This window comes from Martes martes (assembly GCF_963455335.1).
Source record: "Martes martes genome assembly, chromosome: 2".
NCBI classification, from domain to species: domain Eukaryota; kingdom Metazoa; phylum Chordata; class Mammalia; order Carnivora; family Mustelidae; genus Martes; species Martes martes.
The window spans coordinates 145,440,389-145,464,710 of NC_137889.1; the positions used below are offsets into that span (position 1 = coordinate 145,440,389).

Genomic DNA, 24,322 nt, shown 5'->3' on the forward strand with positions numbered 1-24,322 from the left:
ACTGAGGCAGGGATGGGTGCCTCTCCTGGGACCCCTGCCTTTGGCCAGCCATTCCAGGAGAGTGGGAGGGACTGTGGCCCAGGGGAAGGGGTCCAAGTCCTTCCTCTGATACTAACTATGCTATGTGGGGCCAATTACTTCCTCTCAGACTCTTGGTTTTCTTATCTGTAAAATGGGTACATTGATCTAACAGGGTGATATGATAGATGTGAAAGTGACTGTTGTTTCTGTTGGATTACTATTACTATGATTACCACCACCACGACTACCACTACTGGTACTATTACTCTGGAACGACTTGTTGCAGAGCAGGTCTCTGAGGACCCTGTCCTCCAATCTATTACCCGCAGCAGTCAAAGTGAACATTTGAAATAGAAATCAGATTCCATCAGCCCTCTGATCAGGCCCTCCTACACTTTCCAACGACACTGGGAGCCAACAGCTGACCTAGTGGGACCTTACAGTTCCTTCCCACTCTCTGACTTTTCGTCTCATACGTTCCACTCTGTTCATGCCACTCCCACCACACACACGTCCTTGCTCTTTCCAGGATGGCCTGAACATGGCAGCCCTCACCTCATGGGTTTGTTGAGTGCCTGACATGTGGCCAGTCTGAACTGAGATGTGCTGGAAGTATAAAGTATACGCCAATTCCAAAGACTGAGATTATAAAAGGAAAAAAGAAATTTAGAATACCTTATTAACACATTTTATATAATGATTCCAAGCTGAAATGATGAAGTTTTGGATATGTGGGCTGAATACAATACATTATCAAAAGTAATTTTATCAGTTCCTTTTTTACTTTTTGAATGCGGCTACTAGAAAAATCTAAGTAACACTTGTGTCTTGAATGATATTTCTATTAGGCAACACTGTTCTGGAACTTGCCAGGCAGGTTCTTGCCTTCGTTACTGCCTCTACGTGGAAGATTTTCCCTTTAGTTTTCTGTATGCGGCCACATCCACACTTGCTTCCTGCACATTGACCCACTTCATCCTCAGGACATCTGTGACCCATTTTACATGTGGAGAAACTGACACAAGAGAGGGTGAGAAGGCCAAGGCCACACTGGTCGTTGTGTGGGGATATGAACCAATGGGAGGGGCTCTGAGCCAAGGTCCTTTCCCACTTCATGTAGTCTCTCTGGGGAACATCACCTTTTTTTGCTCCTTAATGGTCAACTTTTGGATGCCTAAGATCCCCCACAAATGCTGGCCATCCTGCCTCTAATATGGGGAGCTGAGTGGAAATCCTTCAACTACTTTTATCAGCATGAATCTTGCCTCCTTAAGATTAAATGATGGACAGTGTGTGAACACAGTGGGCCACTTTTCATTTTGCAGCTTGTTTTTGACACATCAGAGAAGTGAATCATGATCACATAATTATATCCCACTTGGAAAAATGCAAATATAAATAAGGTTAATACCATTCCCTCAGCCCCCACAAGAGTCTGGTCATTAACACTGTTAGAGAAGAAATTAAAGTGGAAGTGGTGTTTCTCTCAGGTCTGTTCCCCTGCCAGCCCCAGCCTGCAGACTCTGAGTCCACATGCATTTCTGGTGTGAACAGAAATGCCTCATTTTCTGTCTCAACTAATTTGAGTTTCTTATTAAAGGAGGTAATGTGGGTAATGTACTTAACCCTGTGCCTGGCCCATAATGAGTGTCAATAAATGGTATTGGTGATGATAATGCAGTGACCATGGTGCTCATGGTGATGGTGATGTGATGATGGTGATGATGGTGATGATTGGTGGTGACGGCAGTGAAGGCAGTGATGGCGGTTATGGCGGTGATGGCGGTGATGGTGACGGTGATGACGGTGGTGATGGTGGTGATGGTGGTGATGGTGATGATGGTATGATGGTGATGATGGTGATGATGGTGGTGATGGTGATGATGGTGGTGATGGTGACAATGGTATGATGGTGATGATGGTGATGATGGTGGTGATGGTGATGGTGATGGTGGTGATGGTGACAATGGTGTGATTGTGATGACGGCGATGATGGTGGTGATGGTGATGATGGTGGTGATGGTGGTGATGGTCATGATGGTGATGGTGGTGGTGATGGTGGTGATGATGACTATGGTTGTGATGGTGGTGATGGTCATGATGGTGATGGTGGTGGTGATGGTGGTGATGGTGGTGATGGTGATGATGGTGGTGATGGTGATGATGGTGGTGAGGATGATGATGGTGGTGATTGTGATGATGGTGTGATGGTGGTAATGGTGATATGATGGTGATGGTGATAATGGTGATGGGGTGGTGGGGGTGGTGGTGGTGATGATGGTGGTGAGGATGATGATGGTGGTGATTGTGATGATGGTGTGATGGTGGTGATGGTGATATGATGGTGATGGTGATAATGGTGATGGGGTGGTGGGGGTGGTGGTGGTGATGGTGATGATGATGGTGGTGATGATGGTGGGGGTAGTGGTGATGATGATAATTGTTAAATTGCAGTACTCTGCTGAGATTTGTTGTCTTCCTTATTGAGCACTAACAGAGGTGTTTGAGCCCATGTCAAAACCAGTGCCTGTGTGGGAGTGAGGAATGAGGGGGATGGAGAGTTTAGCATGACCTACAGACCAAGTAGGTCACTGGTGGCTTCATACTTCGAAATAAGGGGATACAGGAGAAGAAGCAGATTTAGGGAGGAAATGATGATTTCTTACTGGGCATGGTCAGTTTTTAGGAACCTATACCATGTCTATGTGAGGCTGACCTGTAGGGAAGTAGACACCTGGGTCTGAAACTTGGGAGGGAAGTGCAGGTGGAGAGAAGGAGTGGGGGCACCAGAAGAAGAGTCGACGTGGACACTCTCAGTGGAAAGATCAACCTGATCATCTGCAGAGAAGAGCATGGGTCAAGGGCAGAAGCAGGGAGTGCCAATATCCATGAACAGGAAGAAGACAAGAGTGGGAGAGGACAAAGAAGGGACAGCCAGCGGGGAAAGATGGAGAAACCAGACCTGCCACTGCCTGAGGAAAAGGAGAGCTTTAAGGTGAGGATCATCAGGCATCTCACTGAGCAGGACAAAAAGACAATAAAGAGGCTCACATCTGCTCAGATCATGTTTTGGTGCCAAACTATTAAAAAGAACTATTAAAAAGAATTGTTTTTTATGAGTCTTTTGAATTTTGGAATTGCAGATAAGGGGATGTGGACATGACAGGCATGGAGTCGCACTATTCTGATCAGGCTTCAGGGAAGGAGGGCTGTTGGTAGATGCCTCCAGCTATGTTAGGGTGAGCCTCAGTCAGACCCACCTGGCCCCAGCTCACACCCTTCCTGGGGTGGCCCACTTCCAGTGACTGTAGGTACTGGGGTAGAAGGGCCTGGGCTATGGCATGGCCCTATCTGATCAGCCATTTCCACTGCAGACTCCCTACAGTGTTGGCTGAGCTGTCCTTGGGCCTGCATCACAGCCCAACCTTTCTCTCCGCCCACCCCCTGCCTCCCTTCAGTGGGCGAGGACCCCTGATAAACATCCCTCATCTGAACTACATCTTGGCATCAGATTCTGGACAAGCTACCCTGTGACAGGTCCTGTACTTTAACGTGGCAGCTCACCTGTGCTGGAATGGCTAATGGTCACGACTACACTACCACGTCTAAGACTGACCCCAGTCTGGTCCCTTTGGCCCCCTCAGTTAACAGCAGCACCATCCTTGGAGTCTTTTCACTCTGGTCGTGCTCCAATCTTGCTCCACATCCCACATCCAACCTGCCAAAGCGTTCAGTCCATTAAAACTTACAAATACTACTGTGTTTGGAATCCACCATTTCTCATCACTTCCGCCACTGCCAGCCTGGTCCAAGGGGTCACCACCATTTGCCCGCACGATTGTAAGAACCTTCTGACTGGTTTCCCAGCTTTTACCCTTGGCCTCCTACAGGTTGTTTTAACACAGCAGTCAAGAACATCCTTTTAAAATGGAGCTTAGAAGCTGTCACTCCCCTGCCCCAAATCTCCAGAGGGTTGCCATCTCTCCCAAAGAAAAAGCCGGAAGTTCTTAAAATGGCCTGCAGAGCAATACTTGACCTGCCGCTTCCTGTCTCCCATCACTCGCAATTCAATTCCATCTCCAGCCGCTCTTCCTTCATTCACTCCCTGACCTCAGTGGCCTCCTTGCTGTTCTTGCAACACTTCAGACATGTTCCTGCCTCAGGGCCTTTGCACGGACTCTTCCCTCTGCTTGGGGTGCTCTTCCATGCTATCTGCATGCCTTGGTCCCTCCAGTCCTTCCCGTCTTTGCTCAACTGTCACCTTGCCACCGAGGCCTTCCCTAACAACCCGGTTCAACCCCAATACCTTCCCAGAGGTGGTTCCCAACCAGCTTCCCTGATCTGATTTTCACCACAGTGCTTATCCCATCCGGCACGCTTTACTAATGACTTTTCATATTGTCTCATGTCTCCCTCCACTATAGCAAGTGCTCCCCTCCACTATAGCAAGTGCTCCGCGGTGACAGGCGTTTTTGTCTCTGTTGTTCTTTTTTTTGTCTCCCCAGCACCTATAGGAATGCCTGCCACATGGTTCCACCTATCCATGGATAGGTGGATTCAGGCCTTAGGAGGGCCCGGCAAGGTAGGTCCTGTGGTTATCTTTAATCTTCAGGTGAAGCCCAGAGAGATTAAGCCATTTGCCTGAAGCCACTTGTTAGTAAGAGGTAGAATTGGTGTCTGAATTGCGGAGGCTTCTTGTTCCAGGCTTTTTACTTTGAATCAGGTTATGGGCTGAATTGTGTCATCCCCTCTTGACACCCCCTAAAAAATTCATGCTGAAGTCCTAACCTCGAGATGTGACTGTATTCAGAGGTGGGGCCTGTAAAGAGGGGATTAAGACAAAATGAGGTCAGATGGGTGGGCCCTGATCCATGATAACTGCTGTCCTCATAAGAGAAAGAGGGACGACCATACGAGGACACAGGGAGAAGATGCCGTCTACAAGGCAAGGGGAGAGGCCTCAGAAGAAACCAACCCTGCCTGCACTTTGCTCTGGGGCTTCAACCCTCTAGATCCATGAGACGGTACATCCCTGCCATTTAAACCTCTCGGTCTGTGCTTCCTGGTTATGGCAGGTGACAGACTCATCCAATCACTATTCAAGCTGAGTACACTGGAGTGGTGGCAGGGGGAAGGTCCGATCTGGTTCTGCCTACCTCCTAGTCCCCTTTGCTAACACCCAGCTCCCCCATAATGCCACTAGCCTCCTGGACCACTTGCCCACTTCCCATATATGCTGCTATCTCATGTGTTTTACCCTTAGGAAAGGCTATTAGGACCCGAATGTCCCAACCCCTCCACCCCTCACTGGCTCTCTCACAAAGGTATCCACATCTGAAGCCCCGGAATCTGCGTGACAAAACAGACGTAGCAGGTGTGATCAAATTAAGCACGTTGGGATAGGGAGGTTATTCTGGAACATCCTATCCAAGCCAGGTGGGTCTGGTATAATAACTACAGGGTCCTTATACAAAGGAGGCAGGAGGTCAGTGCCAAGAGAAGATGCCATGTGCTGCTCTGAGGACTGAGGATGGAACACAAGATCTGGGGTGTGGGTGGTCTCTCAGTGGGAATAAGGCCAGCAAGCAAATCCCCTTGAGACCGTCCTTGCCCGGTGCAAGTGGTTTCAGACTTGGGACCTCCAGAGTGGCAGGAGAGGAAATTCATGTGGCTCTCAGCCTCTGAGTTACTGGTCCTTTGTAGCAGGAGCCGCAGGAAGCAGGCACAGCTCTGCCTCACCCTGACTTGTCCGGAAGAACGGCATTCAATTCATTCCTCAAGATTCAGTGAGTGATCCCAGGGTTATCAGTGTGGGTCCGCAGTGCCACAAGTGGAGGAAGCCAGCAGCCACCAGAAGCCAGGAGACAGGCCTGGAGCAGACTGTCCCCCAGGGCTTCCGGAGAAGCCAGCTCTGCTCCCTCCTTCATGCCCAACTTCGCTCTCCAGCATTGCGGGAGAATGCATTTCCGTCCCTTCCAGGCTCCTGTTCCTGGTCCTGCGTGACAGCAGCCATTGGAAACTAAGACCCTCACATCGAGAGCCAGGCTCTCAGGGCCACGGTTGTGAGCGAACAGTTAGGTGTCAGCATTTTCTGCCAGGTTCCCAGGGACTGCTCAGGTACAGCTAGCAGGAAGACAGAAGAGTCTAGAAGCAGGGGCTTGTCACTCATTTCAGGGCCTGCGGGACCAAATTTTTCCATGTTTCTGTTGAAAACCCAGGCTTACACGCTGACACTTTGGAGACACTTTGATTCTCAGAGCAGCATTTACTTGGGATTGCTTTGGAGGGAAGGATCCTTTCCAGAGAGGATGTAGCAGCAAATCATAGAGCACGGCCACATCTTCCTACTCAGGTTTCTGGAGATAAGCTTGCTAATTAACTCTGCCTTAGACTCGGGGAAAGAGATAAGTAGGAAAACCAAGTGTTGGCAAAAGTGAAGGAGGAAGAATGGCAGGGAAGATGAAACCGCAGACCAGGGGAGATGTGGGTTCAGATCCTGACGGGCTGCCCGTGCACCGGTCATGCGGTCAAGGCAGGCTCCCCAAAGTGGAGGCGCCCTCGTCGGGGACAGGGTGTCTCCTTTGTAGGGTGCTGTGAGGACCAGGGTGAATGAGGCGAAGTACCTAGTGCTGAGCAGGATGTATCCATTTAAAAAGTTCTGCTTGGTCTCTTTGAATAAGCAGAACCTGCCCGTGAACAAGGCAAGCAGGCTGCCACCCATCCGTTTGCCATTAAGTGTCAGACGATGCAAGCTCCTCACTTCCATGACCGCTGGCCCTGCACCTACAGCTGCCAGAGTAAGGAAGTAGTTTCCTGCCAACTCTGTGCCCTGCTAGTTTCTAAGGCTGCTGAACAGATCACTGCAAACCTGGTGACTTGAAATAAAAGAAAGGCGTTTCCTGCCAGTTCGGGAGGCCAGCGTGGAAGTCAGGGTACAGACAGGGCTCATTTTCTCGGGGGCCCTGAGGGAGGAGCTGTCCCGAGCTCTCTTAGTTTCTGGTGTTGCTGGTAGTCCTTGGTGCTCTGTGATTGTCCCTGTGTCACTAAACTCTCTGCCTCTGTCTTCACATCACCTTCTCCTCTGTGTGTCTCCACATGCCCTCTCCTCATCTTATAAGGACACCAGTCATTGGATTTTTGGGCCCATCCTCAATCCAGGGTGATTTCCTCTTGAGATCCTTAACTAATGACAGCTATAAAGATCAACTTCTAAACGAGGTCACATTGTGAGGTTCTGAGCAGATGCGAATCAGGGGGCACGCACTATTCACCCCGCTACAGTAGCATACTTCCTGCATGGCCAGCGGATGGAGGGGTGGACATCGGCAGTTAGTGTCATATGCTGAGACCATCTAAATGATCACATCTTTGACGTTTCCCTGTAATCTGCCTTTACCATGACAGCTTGTCTTGTTATCAAACATCCCTCCAATTACCCCAGTCTGAGTGCGCCATGTCCTCCCAGTAGGACCCTGACGTCTGTTACTTAAGGCAAGCTCCCTCCAGGACAGATCCTGTGTGTGTGTATGTGCGTGTGTGTTTCCCCACTGTGTCTCCAGGCCTGGAAGGACGCCTGCTCCAAGTACGCCCTCACTATTTGTGAAAAGGGCGAATGAATTATCTATCATCTATCTATCATCTATCTATGTTTCTCTCTAAGATGAGAGTCCATAATTGTCTTTGTAGATTAAATCAACGTGATAGATAGGGGAGCCCTTTTTCTAGCCACCAGGCACCCGGTATGTCCCCATCAGGGGAGATCTGGCCTTCTGGAGTGTTTGGATCAGAGTGACCTTCTAGGAGCAGTGACCACACCCCATGTTGCGGGGTAGACAGTGGGGTGTCTGTCCTCCCCACCAGCATGGAAACCTCCCTTGGAAGGCAGTTGGTGCCAGGGTTGGTGCCCGGCACAGAGCCCCCACATTGTCAGATTTTTCACACTGTAACTGAAGTGCTTTGGTGGCATCTCCTTTCCCTCAAAGATAAAGCTCTTTTATGACAGTGCCTCATTTATTAGCTGTCGTGGCCGCTGCCTCAGGGTTATGCACACAGATAAAATATGTAGCAGGAAACCGTCTGCCCTGTTTCTCTCTTTCCCTTCACCTCATTTCAACTCCCTGTCAAGCCTCCTTGAATTGGTTTGCTCATCACAGAAGCTGCCTCGGGCAAACTCCTGATGTCTTTCCTTGGAGGATGATCCTTTTTACTCAATCTTGGCCAGGGGGAGAGCACCCTCAAACAGGGAGTACCTCAGCCCCTTATCTATCAACATTTCTGAGCTGCACCTTCCCAGGATGGCTCCTCCTTGGATCCACTCCTTCCGGTCCAGTTAAGATGATGTCCCGACCCAAGAGGCAGCCTCCCTTAGACAGGTAATTTCCCTGGGGCTTAAGCTGTGCACTGTCAATGTGAATTCAAGAGAAGTTTCTAAAGCCTGGCAATCTCCTAGCGGGTGAGGCCTGGCAGCTGGGCGACTGTGGCGGGGCTTGGTGAGCAGAGGGTAAAGGGCCCCCGCTGATCTGGGATTAGGGAGGGTCGGGGATCTCGCTTCAGGGAGGCTCCCAGAAGCTGAGGGAGAGCTTAGAATCTAAACCGCCGGAGACGCAGCAGTCTCTGTGATCAGAAGAAGAAAACCGTGTTCGCGCACAGTGGGAGAAAAATCAACACCACCGTAGGAAGGGCGAGGGCTTGGGACAAAACCCAAGGCAAAGCTTAGTGGTTTGGGTCAAGAAAGCACCTCAGGTTTGTGGACGAGTCCAATTTTGCCTACTTGTGAAGCAGATGGAAGATGTCCATTGAGTTACAACATGAACGCTCATTGTTCTTCCCAGGAAAACAGCTGTTATGGAAGAAGATGACCCAGAAAGCACTAAGATCACACTATGAAGTGGAGAGCTTCCCCTCTGTGACCTGCTCTTGTCCTGGGGTCATGCTGGGGTCCTTGTCAGGGAGGCAGTGCCCAGGCTCACTGCCCTCGCCCTTGTCCTGGTGGTTTGCTGCAGACTGCGTTACCTGTCGGGCCCTGGCCGATGCCTCTACCTCTGCTTTGTTCCCTCCCCTTCTATCTGCCTCCCCGATCCCCTCTTCCCACTGTACATCTGCCCTGTGCTGTTTATGCTTGAAACCCCCAACAGATCTCTCTAGAGCTCAGGATAAAATCATAAATCCTTAGTGCAGTGCCCCGGGCTCTCTGGGTTGGCATCCAGTGCATCTTGACTTGTCCTCTGCACTTGGCATCTCACTCCAGGCTCTGGGCAGGGGTTCTGGGCTCCACCCAGAACCCAGAGTCTGGTTTGGCTGGTGTCGGGTGAGGCCTGACACTCAGTGTTCACTGTGGTCCTCTAAGCCGGTGACTGTAACATACTCAGCCAGGTTGAAAACCAGTGCTCTAGCCCAGGGTCCTGAAATCTGACCGCATGCTGGAACCACACGGGTGTGTTAGAAAACACAGAACCTGGGTTCCTTTGACATGAATTTCTTTATCACTCTGGTGTTTTTGCTGGCTGCTCCCATTGTGTGGAAATCCCTCCTTCCCTACCTGCAGTCTCCCTTCCAAATGTCAGAATGGAGGGCCTCTAGCTGGGGTTGGCAGACTGTCTACAGAAATCAAATAGGAAATACATTAGCATTTTTAGGCAACCACATGTGCTCTCTGCCATATCCTTCTCTTTTCCCCTTTAAAACGTAAATGTTCAACTTCTTCTTTTCTTTAAAGATTTATTTATTTATTTGGGAGAGTGAGTGAGTGGTGGGGGAGAGGGGCACAGGGAGGGAGAGAGAGAATCTCAAGCCAACTCCCCATTCAGCATGGAGCCCCACTTGGGGCTCAAGCTCATGACTCTGAGATCACGACGTGAGCTGAAACCAAGAGTCGGAAGCTTAACCGACTGCGCCGCCCAGGTGCCCCACACTTTCTCTTTTAAAATTTATAAGAAAAATAATTCTTTGCTCAGGGGTCATATGAAACAAGCTCTCAACCAGATTTGGCCCACATGCTGTAGTTTGCCGGACTACAGACAGACAGTTTTGTGAGGTAGTGAGCTCCCCATTGACTGAAGCACTCTGGTGACAGAGGGATTTCTGGCAGGAATGCACATCGTCTATGGCTTTGCTTGCCCCCCCATTGCAGAGGTGTGTAGCTGTGACGGAGACTGTGTGGTCTGTAAAAATATTCATATCTGGACCTTCACAGAAAAGTTTGCCAATCCGTGCATTAAGTAAACGAGGATATACGGGAAACAGATAAGCCAGGGAGGGTGGGACCAAGCAAGTAAAGCAGGATGACATGAAAGCGAGTACGTATGGCTGTGTGTGCATGTGTGTGTGTGCATGTGTGCATGTGAGTGTGCAGGTGCCTATACTTGCGCATGCATACGCATGCAGGTGTTGATTTCAGATTAAGAGGTCCGGAGAGGAACCCCGGGGCCTGATGTCTCAAGTGGGATGTCTACATCAGCCTGTAAGCCCTGCGGGAGCAGAGGTTGCCCTTCTGGTCTGCTCCCCAGTCTGCAGAGGCCTAGCCTGGGGCCTCTGGCTGCCTGCCTGCAGGGGTGCCCATATGAACGCTGCCCACAGAAGGGGTGATGGGGCACCATAGGTCTGAACTCATTTACATGTGCCCTTGTTGGTCCTCTGGTCAGTGCACTGCCCCACTGGGAGGGTGCCTCCGTCTTCTTCACCCTCTGATTACCGTCACCCCATGGTGTGTGTGTCTGTGTGCACACGTGTGTGTGCATAACGCCTGCCCCCTCACTTCACAGCGTATTCTGCTATCTCACTGTAACAGCCCACCGTCCTGAATTTGGGATGGATGTGGTTCATCCATCACAGATGTGGCAGGATGTGGGACATGATGGCCCATGAAAAGTAGCAGTACAAAGGGAGAAAGAGAAATTCAGTTCTACGTATTCTGATAGAAGTGTAGTGTTGTTTTCCTCTACACAGAAACAGAAATAACCACAGCAACACCTGCCAGACAGATGTGTGTGAGTGTCAGACCTTCCCTGACACCCTTCTCAGTCCCAGCTGAGGGGGACCCCTGTCTCATGGGACACAGACACAAAGCCAGGGAAACTGAGGCCCCAGTAGAGGAGAGGACTTTCGCACTCGGGAAATGGCAAAGCTGGGGCTGGAAGCGAGTCCTGGGGAAACTGAGGCTCAGAACACTCCAGACTCCTCGTACAGCCACCGTAGAAGGTGGTAATCAGGGCCCTGGGAGTCAGGTGGTGATCCCACCACAACTCCCTCCATGCACACTGCTCCCATCCCCACCACCTTCTCTAGAGCTGTCACAAGCCTTAAGTGAGTTAATAATGCACACCAAGTACTTGGCCACAGCGAGCACATACCTGGTGATCAGTATATCTCAGACATTACTATTATCATCATTATTATCATAAACACCTTCCATGCTAAATGGTCACTTCTCTATGGGCACAGACTGCTAACTTGAGTATCTTCCATTCATCCCAAGCTACAGCATCTGGCTCAGAGCCCCTGCAACTGTTAACTGTAGCTGTGAGGTTGCTCTGTGTTATCAGCTGCCCAACTCTGGGTGAGTCTGTTACCTAATATCTGTGGGATGGAAATGAAGGCCACCGCTGCATTTCAACAGGGAGGGGACTCTCTTTCCCCCTCCATTCCCGGCCAGGTCTTGCCCCTCCTGGGCCCCAAGCTCCCATGGGTATGATGAAAACACCCTAGCTCAGCAGTGCCGGAGAGGAAGGAGGCATGCCTTACCTGGCCCACTGCAGAAGGAGGCGATGATGGCCAGGATGCAGATGATACTCAGGTACGGGATCCCGGGAGCGTGGTCCTGAGAGAGAGCAAGAGTGTGGGCAGGAGAGGAGGCCGCGGGGCAGAGAGGACCTGGGTTCTCACCTCCGCACCTCCTCAATCCATTTGCATGACCTGGGGCAGGTCACTTCACATCCCTGAGCCCTGGTTTCAGTGTCCATAAAATGGGGATAAGGACAACCCCCAAGCCATTCTATCTGCCCATTTTACAGATGGGAGGTGAAAGAAGATGATGCCTCCCTAGAGTTTAGCAGTGTCTGCAGCATACAGCAGGTGGTAAATAAACAAGTAACTAACACTGAGCTCTGCCTGAAGCAGGCAATATGAGAAGTTTTACTGGTATTAATCACATTTAAAAATTTTTCTTAGTTAATCCCTTTTATTGTGTAAAACACCACCTTTCTACCCCTGCTGTCCTGACAGGTAGGAGATAACTGGTGTCACTGAGTATGTTTGGAGGGGCTGTCAATTGTCTGACAGGGTTGGGGTGGCTCAGTGCTGGGCATGGAAAGATGTCCTAGCAGACTGGACGTCTGATCATCAGAACATGGTGTCACTAGTGATGAGACAAGGTGAGCATGTTTGGAGGTGCTAGGGCACCTGAGCCCAAACCAGAGAGATTCTGGGAGGTTAAGCTGGGGTCATACAAGGGCAAAAGGAAAAAAGTTCCAGGAGAGAGTTCTACCTGAGCAAAGGCACAGAGACACAGGAGAGAACAGCACAGGGGAGAGCAGCAAATGTTCAGAGTGGGGGGTGATGGGTTGAGAAGTGGGACAGCAGCCCTTCCATGTTGAAGTCCATTGGCTCTTGCTGAAGGAGGACCTAGGATTGAGAGAGTATTGTAGGTTCTTGTACACTGCATGGCCCACTGTTGCACTAAGTTATCCATCATCCATGCATTCATCCATCCATCGTCCATCCATCCATGTACCCATTGACCCATCCAACATACACCTATCCATCCATCATCTATTCATACATTCATTCATCCATCCATCCACCCACCCACCCATTATCCATCCAACATACACCTATCCATCCATCATCTATTCATTCATTCATCTATCCATCATCCATCATCTATCCATCCATCCATCCATCCGCCCATATACTCATTACCCATTCATCCATCCACCCACCCATTATCCATCCATCCATCATCTATTCATACATTCACTCATCCATCCATGATCCACCATCTATCCATCCATCCATCCATGATCCACCATCTATCCATCCATCCATCCATCCATGATCCATCATCTGTCCATCCATCCATCCATCTATTTGTTCATTTGGCAGACTGTTCTTAGTTCCTCCTGGGTGCCATGCACTGGACTGGGAGGTAGGAATACAGAAATGATACAGGCATGGCCCCTGTTCCCAAGACTATATAAGAAAAGAGAGAGGAGTCAATAGGGAAAGGCAATCCTGTATGAGAAGTGATACTGCAGGGTTGCCCCTGGGGTCCCTGGGAACACAGAGGGTGCCTCACTGAGTCATGGGGTAGGGAAGGCTTCCTGGAGGAAGAGGTATCTAAGAGATGCCCAGAGCTTCTTGAGTTTGGAAAGCAGAGAAGCCGGTTGATCAGAGGAAGGCCCCAGGAAGAGGAAAGGGCAGGCTCTTTGGAGGCTGCCAGAGAATGGGGCTGGGGAGCAGAGAAGGGGGGACAGAGGCAGACAAGGTCTGCCAAGCAGGGAAGAGCTCTGAAACCTTGTGAAGTGAGGCCTAGGGGGGCCCACTTGCTCTAGGCAGCTCTTCCAAAGCTCTGCCACAGCTGCAGAAAGACAACATCCCAGAACATCACCCAACTGGTGAAGGACCCAGCTCGATCAGTCCGAGGGGCCTGCAAGGGCACCGTGTGCAGGACAACCCTGGTCAGGCATTTGGGAGGGAGGGGTCACTGCCAGCACATCACAACCTCCCCCCCCCCCGAAGACGTTTCTGACTCCTGCCTGGTAAGAGCACCCAGCAGCACTTCCTTTCTGAAGGACGAGTTGCTGATCATCAGGTGCCACCACGCTAATATTGCTTTTTTTTTTTTTTTAAAGATTTTATTTATTTGACAGACAGAGATCACAAGTAGGCAGAGAGGCAGGCACAGAGTGAGGGGGAGGCAGGCTCCTTGCCAAGCAGAGAGCCCGATGCGGGGCTCTATCCCAGGACCCTGGGATCATGACCTGAGCCGAAGGCAGAGGCTTTAACCCACTGAGCCACCCAGGCACCCCCAATAATGCCTTTTTTGAGAGGTTTATGGGACATGGAGGCAAATGATTGACACATGTGACTTTCCACTCAGGGATTCGTTTTTGGAAAATGCCAAGATTCATTGACCACCGTGACCTTGCCTCACGTTTCCCCTGGTGCTGAGCCAGACTCCAGGCACCAAGAAGGTGCTCTGTCCTTGCAAGCTGTCCTGACCGTGCAGCGGGGTGGGAGGGACACGGAAGGAAACCCCAAGATTGTGGAATCTCATCCCAGCTCTGCCATTTACTAGCTGGGGAACCTTGAGCAGCTTCTTCATTTATACTCACGCCTCAGTTGCCAAATCTACATTCCCCTAGCACTTGCCATGTTCAGGTGCCCTTCCAAGTACTGTAGGCACATTTTCTCATTTAATCCTCCTAAGACCCCTGGGTACAGGGACAACTGTCTCATTTTAGAGATGGGGGCCTGAGGAGCAGAGACCCTGCTGGAACCCAGTCCCAGAGCACCCAAGCAGGAAGCCAGCTTCATGCTGACCTCCCTCAGGCTATGACAGGCATATCCTCTCACCTGCAATGTCAGCGTGATGGTGAGGATCCCAAAGAAGAGGGCCATCAGCCCAAAGCCGCCCATGAGGAGGGGTCTCCGTCCCAGGCGCTCGATGACCAAGCCCTAGGTCAGGATAAGAGAGATGGTTATTACTTCACTTCTAGCAGCAGGAGAAGGGGAACGTGGTGCTGGGAACCAGCAGTGGGGTCATGGTAAAGGACATATTTGACCTTCAGATAGCCCAGCCACTTTCTCCATGGCCATAGCCAAAGAACAAAAGGTCTTTATGAGAAAGGGAGGGAGAAGAAGTCACCATCCTTGAGCACTTGCCACATGTTCAGACACTTACCTCTCCTTGTTATGGAAGGGTGAGCTTATCTGCAAAAGGAACCCAATGGACATGATTGCTGTAGCCCTTCACCTGCTCCTTGGAGCCTGCCTGCCACAGAAGGCAAGGCCGCTCCACTCCTAATACTTCTGTGGTGTTGACTTTGTAGGGGCACTCTCCCAAGGCAGGGGCCCAGGGCTGGGAGTGGGCAGACAAGGTTCAGGTGTTTTCCACTCTGCCTGTGCCTGGGTGGGTCAGTTTCACTCTGGGGATGTGACAGCAGGAAGCTCCTGTGACTCAATCCTGAAGCCATGTCCCCTGGCCCAGCTTCCCAAAGCTGTAAGACTGTCACTGACCTCTATCTGGCTGGCCTCTGGGTCTACCTCTCAACGGGGCCAAGGTGGGGCTCTTCATTGACCTCCTTCAAATACCAATGACCCTGAAAAGTAGCGATGTGGCTAAGTTTCTGAGACAGGCAGACTTGTGTTTATATCCTGGGTCAACCACTTTACAGATGTGGTTTTATCTGTGAAAGGAGGTCCAAAATAGCCTCCAACAAGGCTGTCTGGAAGGGGTGGGTGGTTCAATAAGAGACTGCATTCAAAACACATAATGAGTTTTCCGATTATGCCAAAGAACTTCCTTCTTCTTTCCTCCCCCATCCCAGTGCACAGAAAGAAAACCTTGAGGATCAGAGAAGTGAAGTATCTCACTGACCGTCACACAGCTGGTAAGAGAGAGACAGAGACAGAGATGGGTGGGGGAGGGGAGAAAACTTGAACTCAGAGCATCTGAATAAAAATGCACAGCTTTTCTCCACTGGGCAATCAGGCAAGGCTTCCTGAAGGAGGCAACAGTAGCAGGAGCTTGTCAGACGGAGGGACCAGTGTAAACAAAGGCCCTGGTCAAAAGAGCCAACTGGTCTGGATAAGGGAAGGGAGCGACACTGCGGAGGGCCACGAAGCTGGAGCAGGTGCTCCTCCTGTCTGCCAGCTTCATGTGATGGTTCAAAAGCCAAAGCATAAAACCGAACTGCCACAATCCCGCCTCAAAGCCTGAAGGAGTCTTGCTGCAGGAAACCCAGGGCCCTCCTCCTTTCTCTCTTCCCTCATCCCTGCTCTGAGGAGGGCAGGGGGTAAGAAGCCCTCTGGTTGAGCTCTCCTGGAGCTGGCATGGGCCATTGCTCCACATGGCCAAGTGCACACCTAGAGATGAGTGGGCACAGCTCTAGGCCAGCGGAGTACCTGCAAGTTGGCCACGGGGTGCTGCCTGGGTATCTTGGTGGAAACACCAAGGGAACTGGGGGGCTCTGGTGTGGAAAGTCAGAGCAGGAACCATGCTTGGCTGATGGCCAGATGACTGGGAAACATCTGCAACTGCCCTAGGAAGCCTTTCCCGCTGCAGTCTAGGAGGGCGGGGCAGACTCAAACAGCTAAACTTGGCCTCCCTTGACCCCTGACCTGACAGAGCAGAGCCCAGGTGGCATCCAGAGACTCATGGACCTGAAACGGGCAGACCTGGGTTTGAGTCCTGGCTCTGCACTCAGGACAGGTGATTTGGCTTCTGTGAACCTCAGTTCCTCACCTGGTGAATGGAAACGGTTAGACCATCTTTGCAGAGCAGCTATGAGATCAGAGGCCGAGAACTCACAGTGCCGGAAGCAGACTTGTGAGCAACAGAGCTTCCAACAAATGGCAGAAGAGGGAGGTATCATTCATTCATTCATTTATTTGAGAGAGAGAGCACAATTGGGAAGAGGGGCAGAGTGACAGAATCCTCTAGCAGACCCCCAGCTGAGTATGGAGCCCAGCATGGGGCTCGATCCCAGGACCCTGAGATCATGACCTGAGCTGAAATCAAGAGTTGGATGCTTAACTGACTGAGCCACCCAGCTACCCCAGAATATGGGGTCAAGGGTTGGCCTGGGTCCATCCCAGTTCCTGCCCCTAAATGGCTGTGTGACTTTGAGTCATTCAGGTACCCTTCCATGTCTTCCTTGCTCTCTTCCAACGACGCTGGGTTGGGGTGGATGACGGCCATCTGCCCAGTGCCTGTGATGGGCCAGACGCTGCACTAAGCATTTATCATGCATCAGTTTACTTAATACCCATGGCAACTTTATTAAGGAGAACCAATTAGTTGTCTGATTTTATAGGTAAATAAACTGAGACACAAAGGTTTTCGGAACTTGTCTAAGGTCATGTGGCTGGTAGGAGGTAGAGTTGGGATCATCTACAAAGTCTCTTCTGGTTCCTGAGACATTAACATTTTCTGAACTGGAAAGAGACCAAGCCACCACTTTGTAATAGTCCCCTGTCCCACCCAGATGCATGGCACCTTATTCCTGACCATGTCCTTCCCTGAAGGCTGGGAGCCTCATCTTGTTTTCTCAGAATCTAGAAGAGCACATGTTGAGTGTTGAGCCAACATGTTGGTTGATGTTGAGCCAATGTATGCTGACTGACTGGAGGGCTATCTTTGTGAGATAGGTGTGAGAGTTCACACACTGCGGAGTAGGATGATGAAGATGGTATGGTCACTCAGGGGGAAGCCAGGCCCACTGAGACCCATGAAGGCAGCAAAGATCAGCAATTACTGAGAAGGTTCTAAAGAGAAAGATGGGCCAGTATCTAAGTTATCTCTCCCCCTCAAACCCTCATGACTTGGGTCCCATCAAAGGGAAGGCCCAGATAGGGACTTTGGGGCAACAGCAACACGCATAGGGGCAACAGGTCCCTGGGTGGGGGTTGGAGTGGGGGATGGGGAAGGTCAGGGACACCCAGGATTAGAGGTTCTGGGGTTTGCCAAAAGTCACACAGAGCTACTGAGAGATAAAGAAGCAGAACACATGCTCTCACACACGGCAGGGATGGCTGAAGACATATACACACTCTTGGATTCAGTCATTTGCCTTTGGGTATTTACCCTAGGAAAACAAACATTTGGTGGAAGATTCATGGACAAAGATCTTCAAATGTAGGGTAATTTATACTAGTGAGGAAACAGAAACCATCCAGAAGTCCACCAATGATTGAATTTTTCAATAAATACTGGAATATCCAGATGACAATGACCTAGGAATTCACATATTTTAAAAGAATTTTATTATGGGTTCTGGGGAGGGTATGTGCTATGATGAGTGCTGTGAAATGTGTAAGCCTGATGATTCACAGTCCTGTACCCCTGGGGAAAATAATGCATTACATGTTAATAAAAATAATTAAAAAAAAAAGAATTTTAAAGAACAGAAAAATCCTTAGGTTATGATTTTAAGGGAAAAGAGAAGGACCTAGAGCTCTATCTCCCATATCCTCATGGACATAGTTTGGTAAATTATGATTCTGTTGAACTAATCTACCCTGGAAAAATTTATGCAAAAATAGCTTATAATGGCTAACTCTGTTTGGGGAAATATGTGACTATTCTTTTAGTTGTTATTTTTTGGTCTTTTCCAAATTTTCCCCAATAAGCTTTGTTTTAATTAAAAAGAAAGTCTGAAACATAGACTTAGGTAAAGCATTAGACATGCAATTCCCTGAGTCAAAAATCATTACTCTTCTCCTGTCCCTGGGGGTTTCCAACACCCACACATGGAAGACTTCACCGTGTGAAATGTCTTTGCTACAGTCTCAGGATGGCATCGCCATTCCCCACAGTGGAACTGGCACTCAAGACAAAGGTGACTCACAGCTGGAATGTGTGGCAGCTTTGTCTCCTTGGGTTCCAGTGCCCAGTGACAGAGCCCAAATGACGAGAGAAATTACCATGATGAGCATCACAGCCACTGTGAGACGCCAAGCACTTAAGTTGCCTACCTGAGATGAACATGTGCTGCATTGTTACATCAAGATTAACGTGTACTTGTTACTGACTTCGGTGTTTTGAGTGTTTTTTTTTCTTTTTTCTTTTGGTTTGTTTTAGTTTCTTCAAAGGTACCAGCAACAATTCCAGTGTCAGCAAGTGTGTCCCAGATATAAACTTGTTGACACCTACTGTCTTACATCATGAGGCCAACATCCAAGAGTTTTGGGGTCAGCATGGGAATCCAGCTGTTTCATTTCCCTAAAGTCTCCTGATGAATCAGTAGCCTGAGCCAAGACAGAGCTGGAAACACTGTCCCTGATTTGGGAACAGTCTCTGAAGATGTGTAGGAAGACGCCAAAGAAAGAGCTGTGAGAAAGAAAGAGATGAAAACAACTCTGTCCACCCTAGTGGGAAATCCAATCAGTCCGCAGGGCTCCTTTCTTCGTCTCTGTCTCTTTTAAATTGTTTTAAAGGGCAGCCTGTCCAAAGGGATTAGGGTAAACATGGTCTTTCCACTCAGCATTAAAGTCATTAGTGAAAACATTAACTCAAGATGAACAGTGACCTCTGAAGGTTACGTGAGGTCAGCTGGAGATGGACTATCAACCTCTAAGAAATCCTTTCTGGGAACTCCTGGGCCACAGGGTTATTCAGCCAGTTGGCAGTCATGTACCCAGCACCTACTGCCCACCCCACAGTGCTAGGACTGCTGAAGGAATAATAGAAGGTCTTTTGTCATTGTTAGTATTTAAAAATCAATTTTACTGACTTAGATTAAATTCTTGGGTAGATTCAATAAAATGTACTGATTTTAACTGTACAATTTGGTAGGTTTTAACAAACTTACACACCCATAAAGGCATGACAACATCAAGATACAGAACATTTCTATCACGCCAAAGTTCCCTATGCCCCTTTCCCTAGCTGCAGGCAACCACTGATGTGCTTTCCATTACTCTAGATTAGATTAGTCTCGATTAGGTTAGAATTCCATATTGGTGATTGCAATATTTTTTTAAAAGAAGATTTATTTATCTATTTGAAAGAGAGGAGGAGGAGGAGAGAGAGAGAGAGCAAGCAAGAGAGAGCAAGTGAGCAAGTACATATATGGGCAGAGGGAGAGGGAGAGAGAATCCTAAGCAGACTCCATGCTGAGTGTGGAACATGACTCAGGACTCAATCCCACAACCCTGAGATCATGACCTGGGATCAGGACCTGAGTCAAAATGAAGAGTCAGACATCTCACCAACTGCACCACCCAGGGACCCTGGAGATTGTTACACTTTTGAGATTCATCCCTGTTGTATACACCATTCCTTGTTAGTGCTGAGTAGTATTCCACTGAATGGATATACCACCGTGTGTTTCTCCATTCACCAGTTGATGGATGTCTGGGATGTTTCAGTTTGAGCTCTTATGACTAAAGCTGTTGTAAACATTGGGGTCCAAGTCTCTTTGTGTAGATATGTGCTTTGCTTTCTCTTGAGTAAACACTCGTGAGAAGAATGTGTGGATTGTATGGGTAAAATTTTCTATAAGAAACTGCCAAACTGTTTTCCAAAGGGTTGTACCATTTCAGATTCCCACCAGCCATGTGTAAAAGTTCCAGTGGCTCCACATTTTCATCAACACTGGGTATTATCAGCTATTTTGGTTTTAATCATCCTTAAGGTGAATGGTCGTATCTCAGTGTGGGTTTTAGTTTTAATTTCCTTGCTGCCTTATGGTGTGGAGACAGCATCATCTATTTAATGATGCTTCTGATATCTTCTTTTGTACCGTGTCTGCCCAAGTCTTTTGTTCATTTTTCTAAACAGGCTCTTTTTCTAAACAGGCTCCTGGTCCTGTTTCTGTTGTATTCTAAGAGTCCTTTATATCTTCGGAATTCAAGCTTGTGGTAAGCTGGGTACTTTGTGGCTATTCTCCAGTCTGGCCTGCCTTTCCATTTCCTTCAGAAGCTCTTCTATGTAGCCACAGTTTTTAATTTTGATGAAATCCAATTAATCAATTTTTTAAAAAGGGTCCATACTTTTTCTGTCCCATCTAAGAAATCTCTGCCTACCCCAGGGTTGCAAAGACCTCCTCCTATGTTCCCTTCTAGAAGTTTTATAATTTTAGCTTCTATGGTTCAGTCCATGGTCCATTTTGAGTTAATTTGTATGTGGCATGAGGTAAGGGTTCTTTTGTTTTTTCCACGTGAATATGAAGTTTTTATGGTATTTATGGTAAGACTAACTTTCCCCATTGAATTTCTTTGGCATCTTTTGTATTTCTGGATTCAGTTCTGTTCCGTTGGTCTGCACAGCGGTCCTTATGCCAACACAATGCTGTCTTGATTACTATGCAGTGAACATTCTATAGCACTTACTATGTACCAGGTATGGTTCTAGAAGCTTTACATATAGTAACACTTTAACCTCATAACACCTCTATGGGTATGTAGCAGCTCAGAGAGTTTAGCAGCCTGCCCAAGGTCACACAGTGGCAGGGCCAGCATTCAAGGGCAGGCATTCTGGTTCCAGAGTCTTGCTCTTAACTCCTGCCCTATACTGTCTTTCCTCACTGGCACATAAAGACTTAGCAAAAAGATATACGCAGTCTCCCATGGCCTTCCTTCTTCATATGAGGCTCTGGCATAGGGACAGTGAGATGGAGGAGACAGGAGTCCTTGCCCTTGGTGGATCTTGTGGTTTGAATTGTCCTCTCCCCAAAAAGGATATGTTGAAGTCCTGACCACTGCTACCTTAGAATGTGACTTTATTTGGCAATAGGGTCTTCACAGAGGTATTCAAATTTAGTGAGGGCATTAGGATGGACCCTAATCCTGTGGGACTGGTGCCCTTATAAAAAGAGGAAATTTGGACACAGACAGGCACACAGGGAGAACGCCATGTGAGGATGAAGGCAGGGGTCAGGGTAGTGGTCTCCAAGCTGAGGAACACCACAGATCACCAGCCAAGCACCAGATGCTCCAGGAGAGGGCTGGAACAGATTCTCTCTCACAGCCTCAGGAGGACTCTGCCCTCTGAGGCCTGGATCTCAGACTTCTGGCCTCCAGAATGGTGAGACAATAAATGTCCGTTGCCTGCCTCCCTCTGTCTGGGGTACTTTGTTTTGCAGCTTTGGCAAACCAACATGGGGAGGTCATGTCCAACGCAGAGCAGAGCTTGGCGTGTTGTTCAATGATGAAACACATGAAGAGAGATGGAAGGGATGGAGGGAAGGAAAATAGGATCTGAAATGTCATTTATTTCAGGAGCGACTCAAAGCTGACTTAATGTGCATTTATAGTATTTATAGACATAACTTTGTATGAATTTTATAGGCCAATCTCTGTCTCTATTGTAATTCTTTGCGTACATCTCAGTATAAAGTGTGTGAAATAACTACTCCGTGCTTGGCAGAATTCCTGACATCTGGGGGACTGCAGAGCCCTCTAACAGTTCATCCCTCAACAAGATCCTAAGGGATGCCCTGTTCTTCCTGCCCCATTCCAGGGGGTCCTTTCCCTTTCTGTTCTTCCCATAAAGTCAGCCTCTACGTGCCTTGATGTGCTCCTTGTGAGCAAGGGGGCCACACGGCTGGCTGTGGGGCTCCAGAAGGAGGAAGGGCTGTTGGTGGGGGCTTGGACACCCTCAGAACAAGCCACCTGGCCACTTCCAGGTGGGGGGTGAGGATCCCAGCATGAGGAGAGCACTCTGTCCTGGTTTCAGATGCACCTTTCCGCAAGTGACCTCAACTGGGTCTTATTCAAACAGCTGTGTACTGGGTGCTTGTGATAGGTTGGCACTTAGCCTAGGGGCACACATAAAGACCAGGGACTGAAGGGGAACAGGGTGACAACTACCACAGCCATTTCTTGAAACCTACTGTGCCTCTCTCTCCCACATACACACACACAACACTGGGGAACGATGTCTCCTAAACTGGGGCCTGAACCCAAGTATCCCAAATGGCTGTCCTCGATTGTAACAATTTGGGGGTGGTAGGGTCCCTGAGGAGCCCTTGCCACACCAGCCATTCTTGAGTCTTCAGGCAGAAGCTGGATTACTGCCAAGGCTTTAGTTCTGGAAGGATGGGAGAAAGTGTGGGAATGCACAGTGCCTGGAGACACAAAATCTGACTTGTCTATGCCTTCCTGGATGAGACTAATTGAAAAGCAAAGGAGGAGTGCCCGGAACACCAGGCCTCCTTTGAAGTTTCTTGGCAGAAAGTGGCCAGATTCTTATGCGGCTCAAAGTTCATCCAGGGAGTCAATGTTGGAGTTTTGAAGGAAGACAGGCACCTGTGGTGGTCACGTACTCCATGGACTCCTTGCCTCCTTGCCCTTATCACACACTGCCCTGTATATTACTGTCCTGACCACGAAGGTTACACTTTCCTCCTGGCTTTGTGCTTACGCCTGATGTATTGATACCATCCCAATAACAGTGGAGACAAAGCTTGGCTTAAGGCCTTTCACCGCTAGAGCGCCTTGTCCCCAGGCCTCTCCTTTCTCTTATTCGGGTGTCTGAAGTCATCTTTTCATTTGCTGTCTCAGGGTTTGCGGGCCACACCCGACAGAAAGGAACGGGAATGGTTTCTTTGCTGCGAACTCAGCACTCTCGGCAGAGACGAGACAGCAAAGGCAGGCTGCATGAGAAGGAATGTCAAGTTTCAGTATTGCTAGTACTTCTGTTTTAAGTCTGCGAGTGTTAATTTTTGCTTTCACAAATCTCTGTCTGAAAAAAAATCTCTGTCTGAAAAACAGAGACCTTGGAAAGCTGTGGGTATCTGCAAGTTAATGGAGTTTTAAGGTCTGTTCGGAAGACAGGGTCCCAGAAATAATTTTCTACTTGGAACAGGCTGTTTAAATTGAAAACTAAAAATAATCCATTGAAATAAACTTCGTTCAGAAATTTCTATTGAACAGATGGATGTGTGAGGGCTGCCTGGGTTGCTCAGTTGGTAGGGCATGTGACACTTGATTTCAGGGTGGTGAATTCAAGCCCCATGTTAGGCATAGTGCCTACTTAAAAAAAAAAAAAAAAAGATAAATGTGTGAGATCTGTGATATCTGTTTGGGCCAAAGTTGTAAGAAATGAAAAAAGCTACTTTTTAAATGATTCTTTCCAGGATGGCCCACAATTCTTAAGTATATTAAATTTAAATGGTTGTGAGATATTTTAACTGAAGTGCAAAATCAGATATGTATAGGGACCAAACGGAATAAAAGGAAAGCCTGGCACTAGACTAGGCTTTTCCAAGTTCTCAAGTCTTGGGAAAAGTTTTTCCTTGGGTCAAAGCCCTAGCTTCTACAGCTTCTAAGGGAAATACAATTCCCCCCCCCTTCTCAAAAAAGGAAAAGGTAGTTGGTTCTTAAGAAGTTTATTATCATTTGGGTGCCTGGGTGGTTCAGTTGGTTAAGCATCTGCCTTCGGCTCAGGTCATGATCTCAGGGTCCTGAGATGGAGCTCCATATCAGGCTCCCTGCTCAGCAGGGAGTCTGCTTCTCCCTCTCCTTCTGCCCCTCCCCCTGCTTTCTCTCAAATGAATAAATAAAATTAAAAAAAAAAGAGGTTTATGATCATAAATTTAAACACATCTCCAAAGGCAAAGGAAACAAAAGCAAAATTGAA

At 48.7% G+C, this 24,322-nt stretch overlaps 1 protein-coding gene across 4 annotated transcripts in view; it reads right to left on the reverse strand.

Annotated features, from left to right (window-relative positions):
• Positions 1-24,322, reverse strand: part of SLC2A9 (solute carrier family 2 member 9) — a 214,319-nt gene that overhangs the window by 35,733 nt on the left and 154,264 nt on the right. For all 4 annotated transcript variants that reach the window (XM_080797062.1, XM_080797063.1, XM_080797060.1 and 1 more), the window contains 2 exons: positions 14,593-14,694; positions 11,761-11,836 (listed from right to left, as the gene is read on the reverse strand). In XM_080797062.1, the coding sequence (XP_080653188.1) occupies positions 11,761-11,836; positions 14,593-14,694 (178 nt within the window). The remainder of the gene's footprint in view (positions 1-11,760; positions 11,837-14,592; positions 14,695-24,322) is intronic.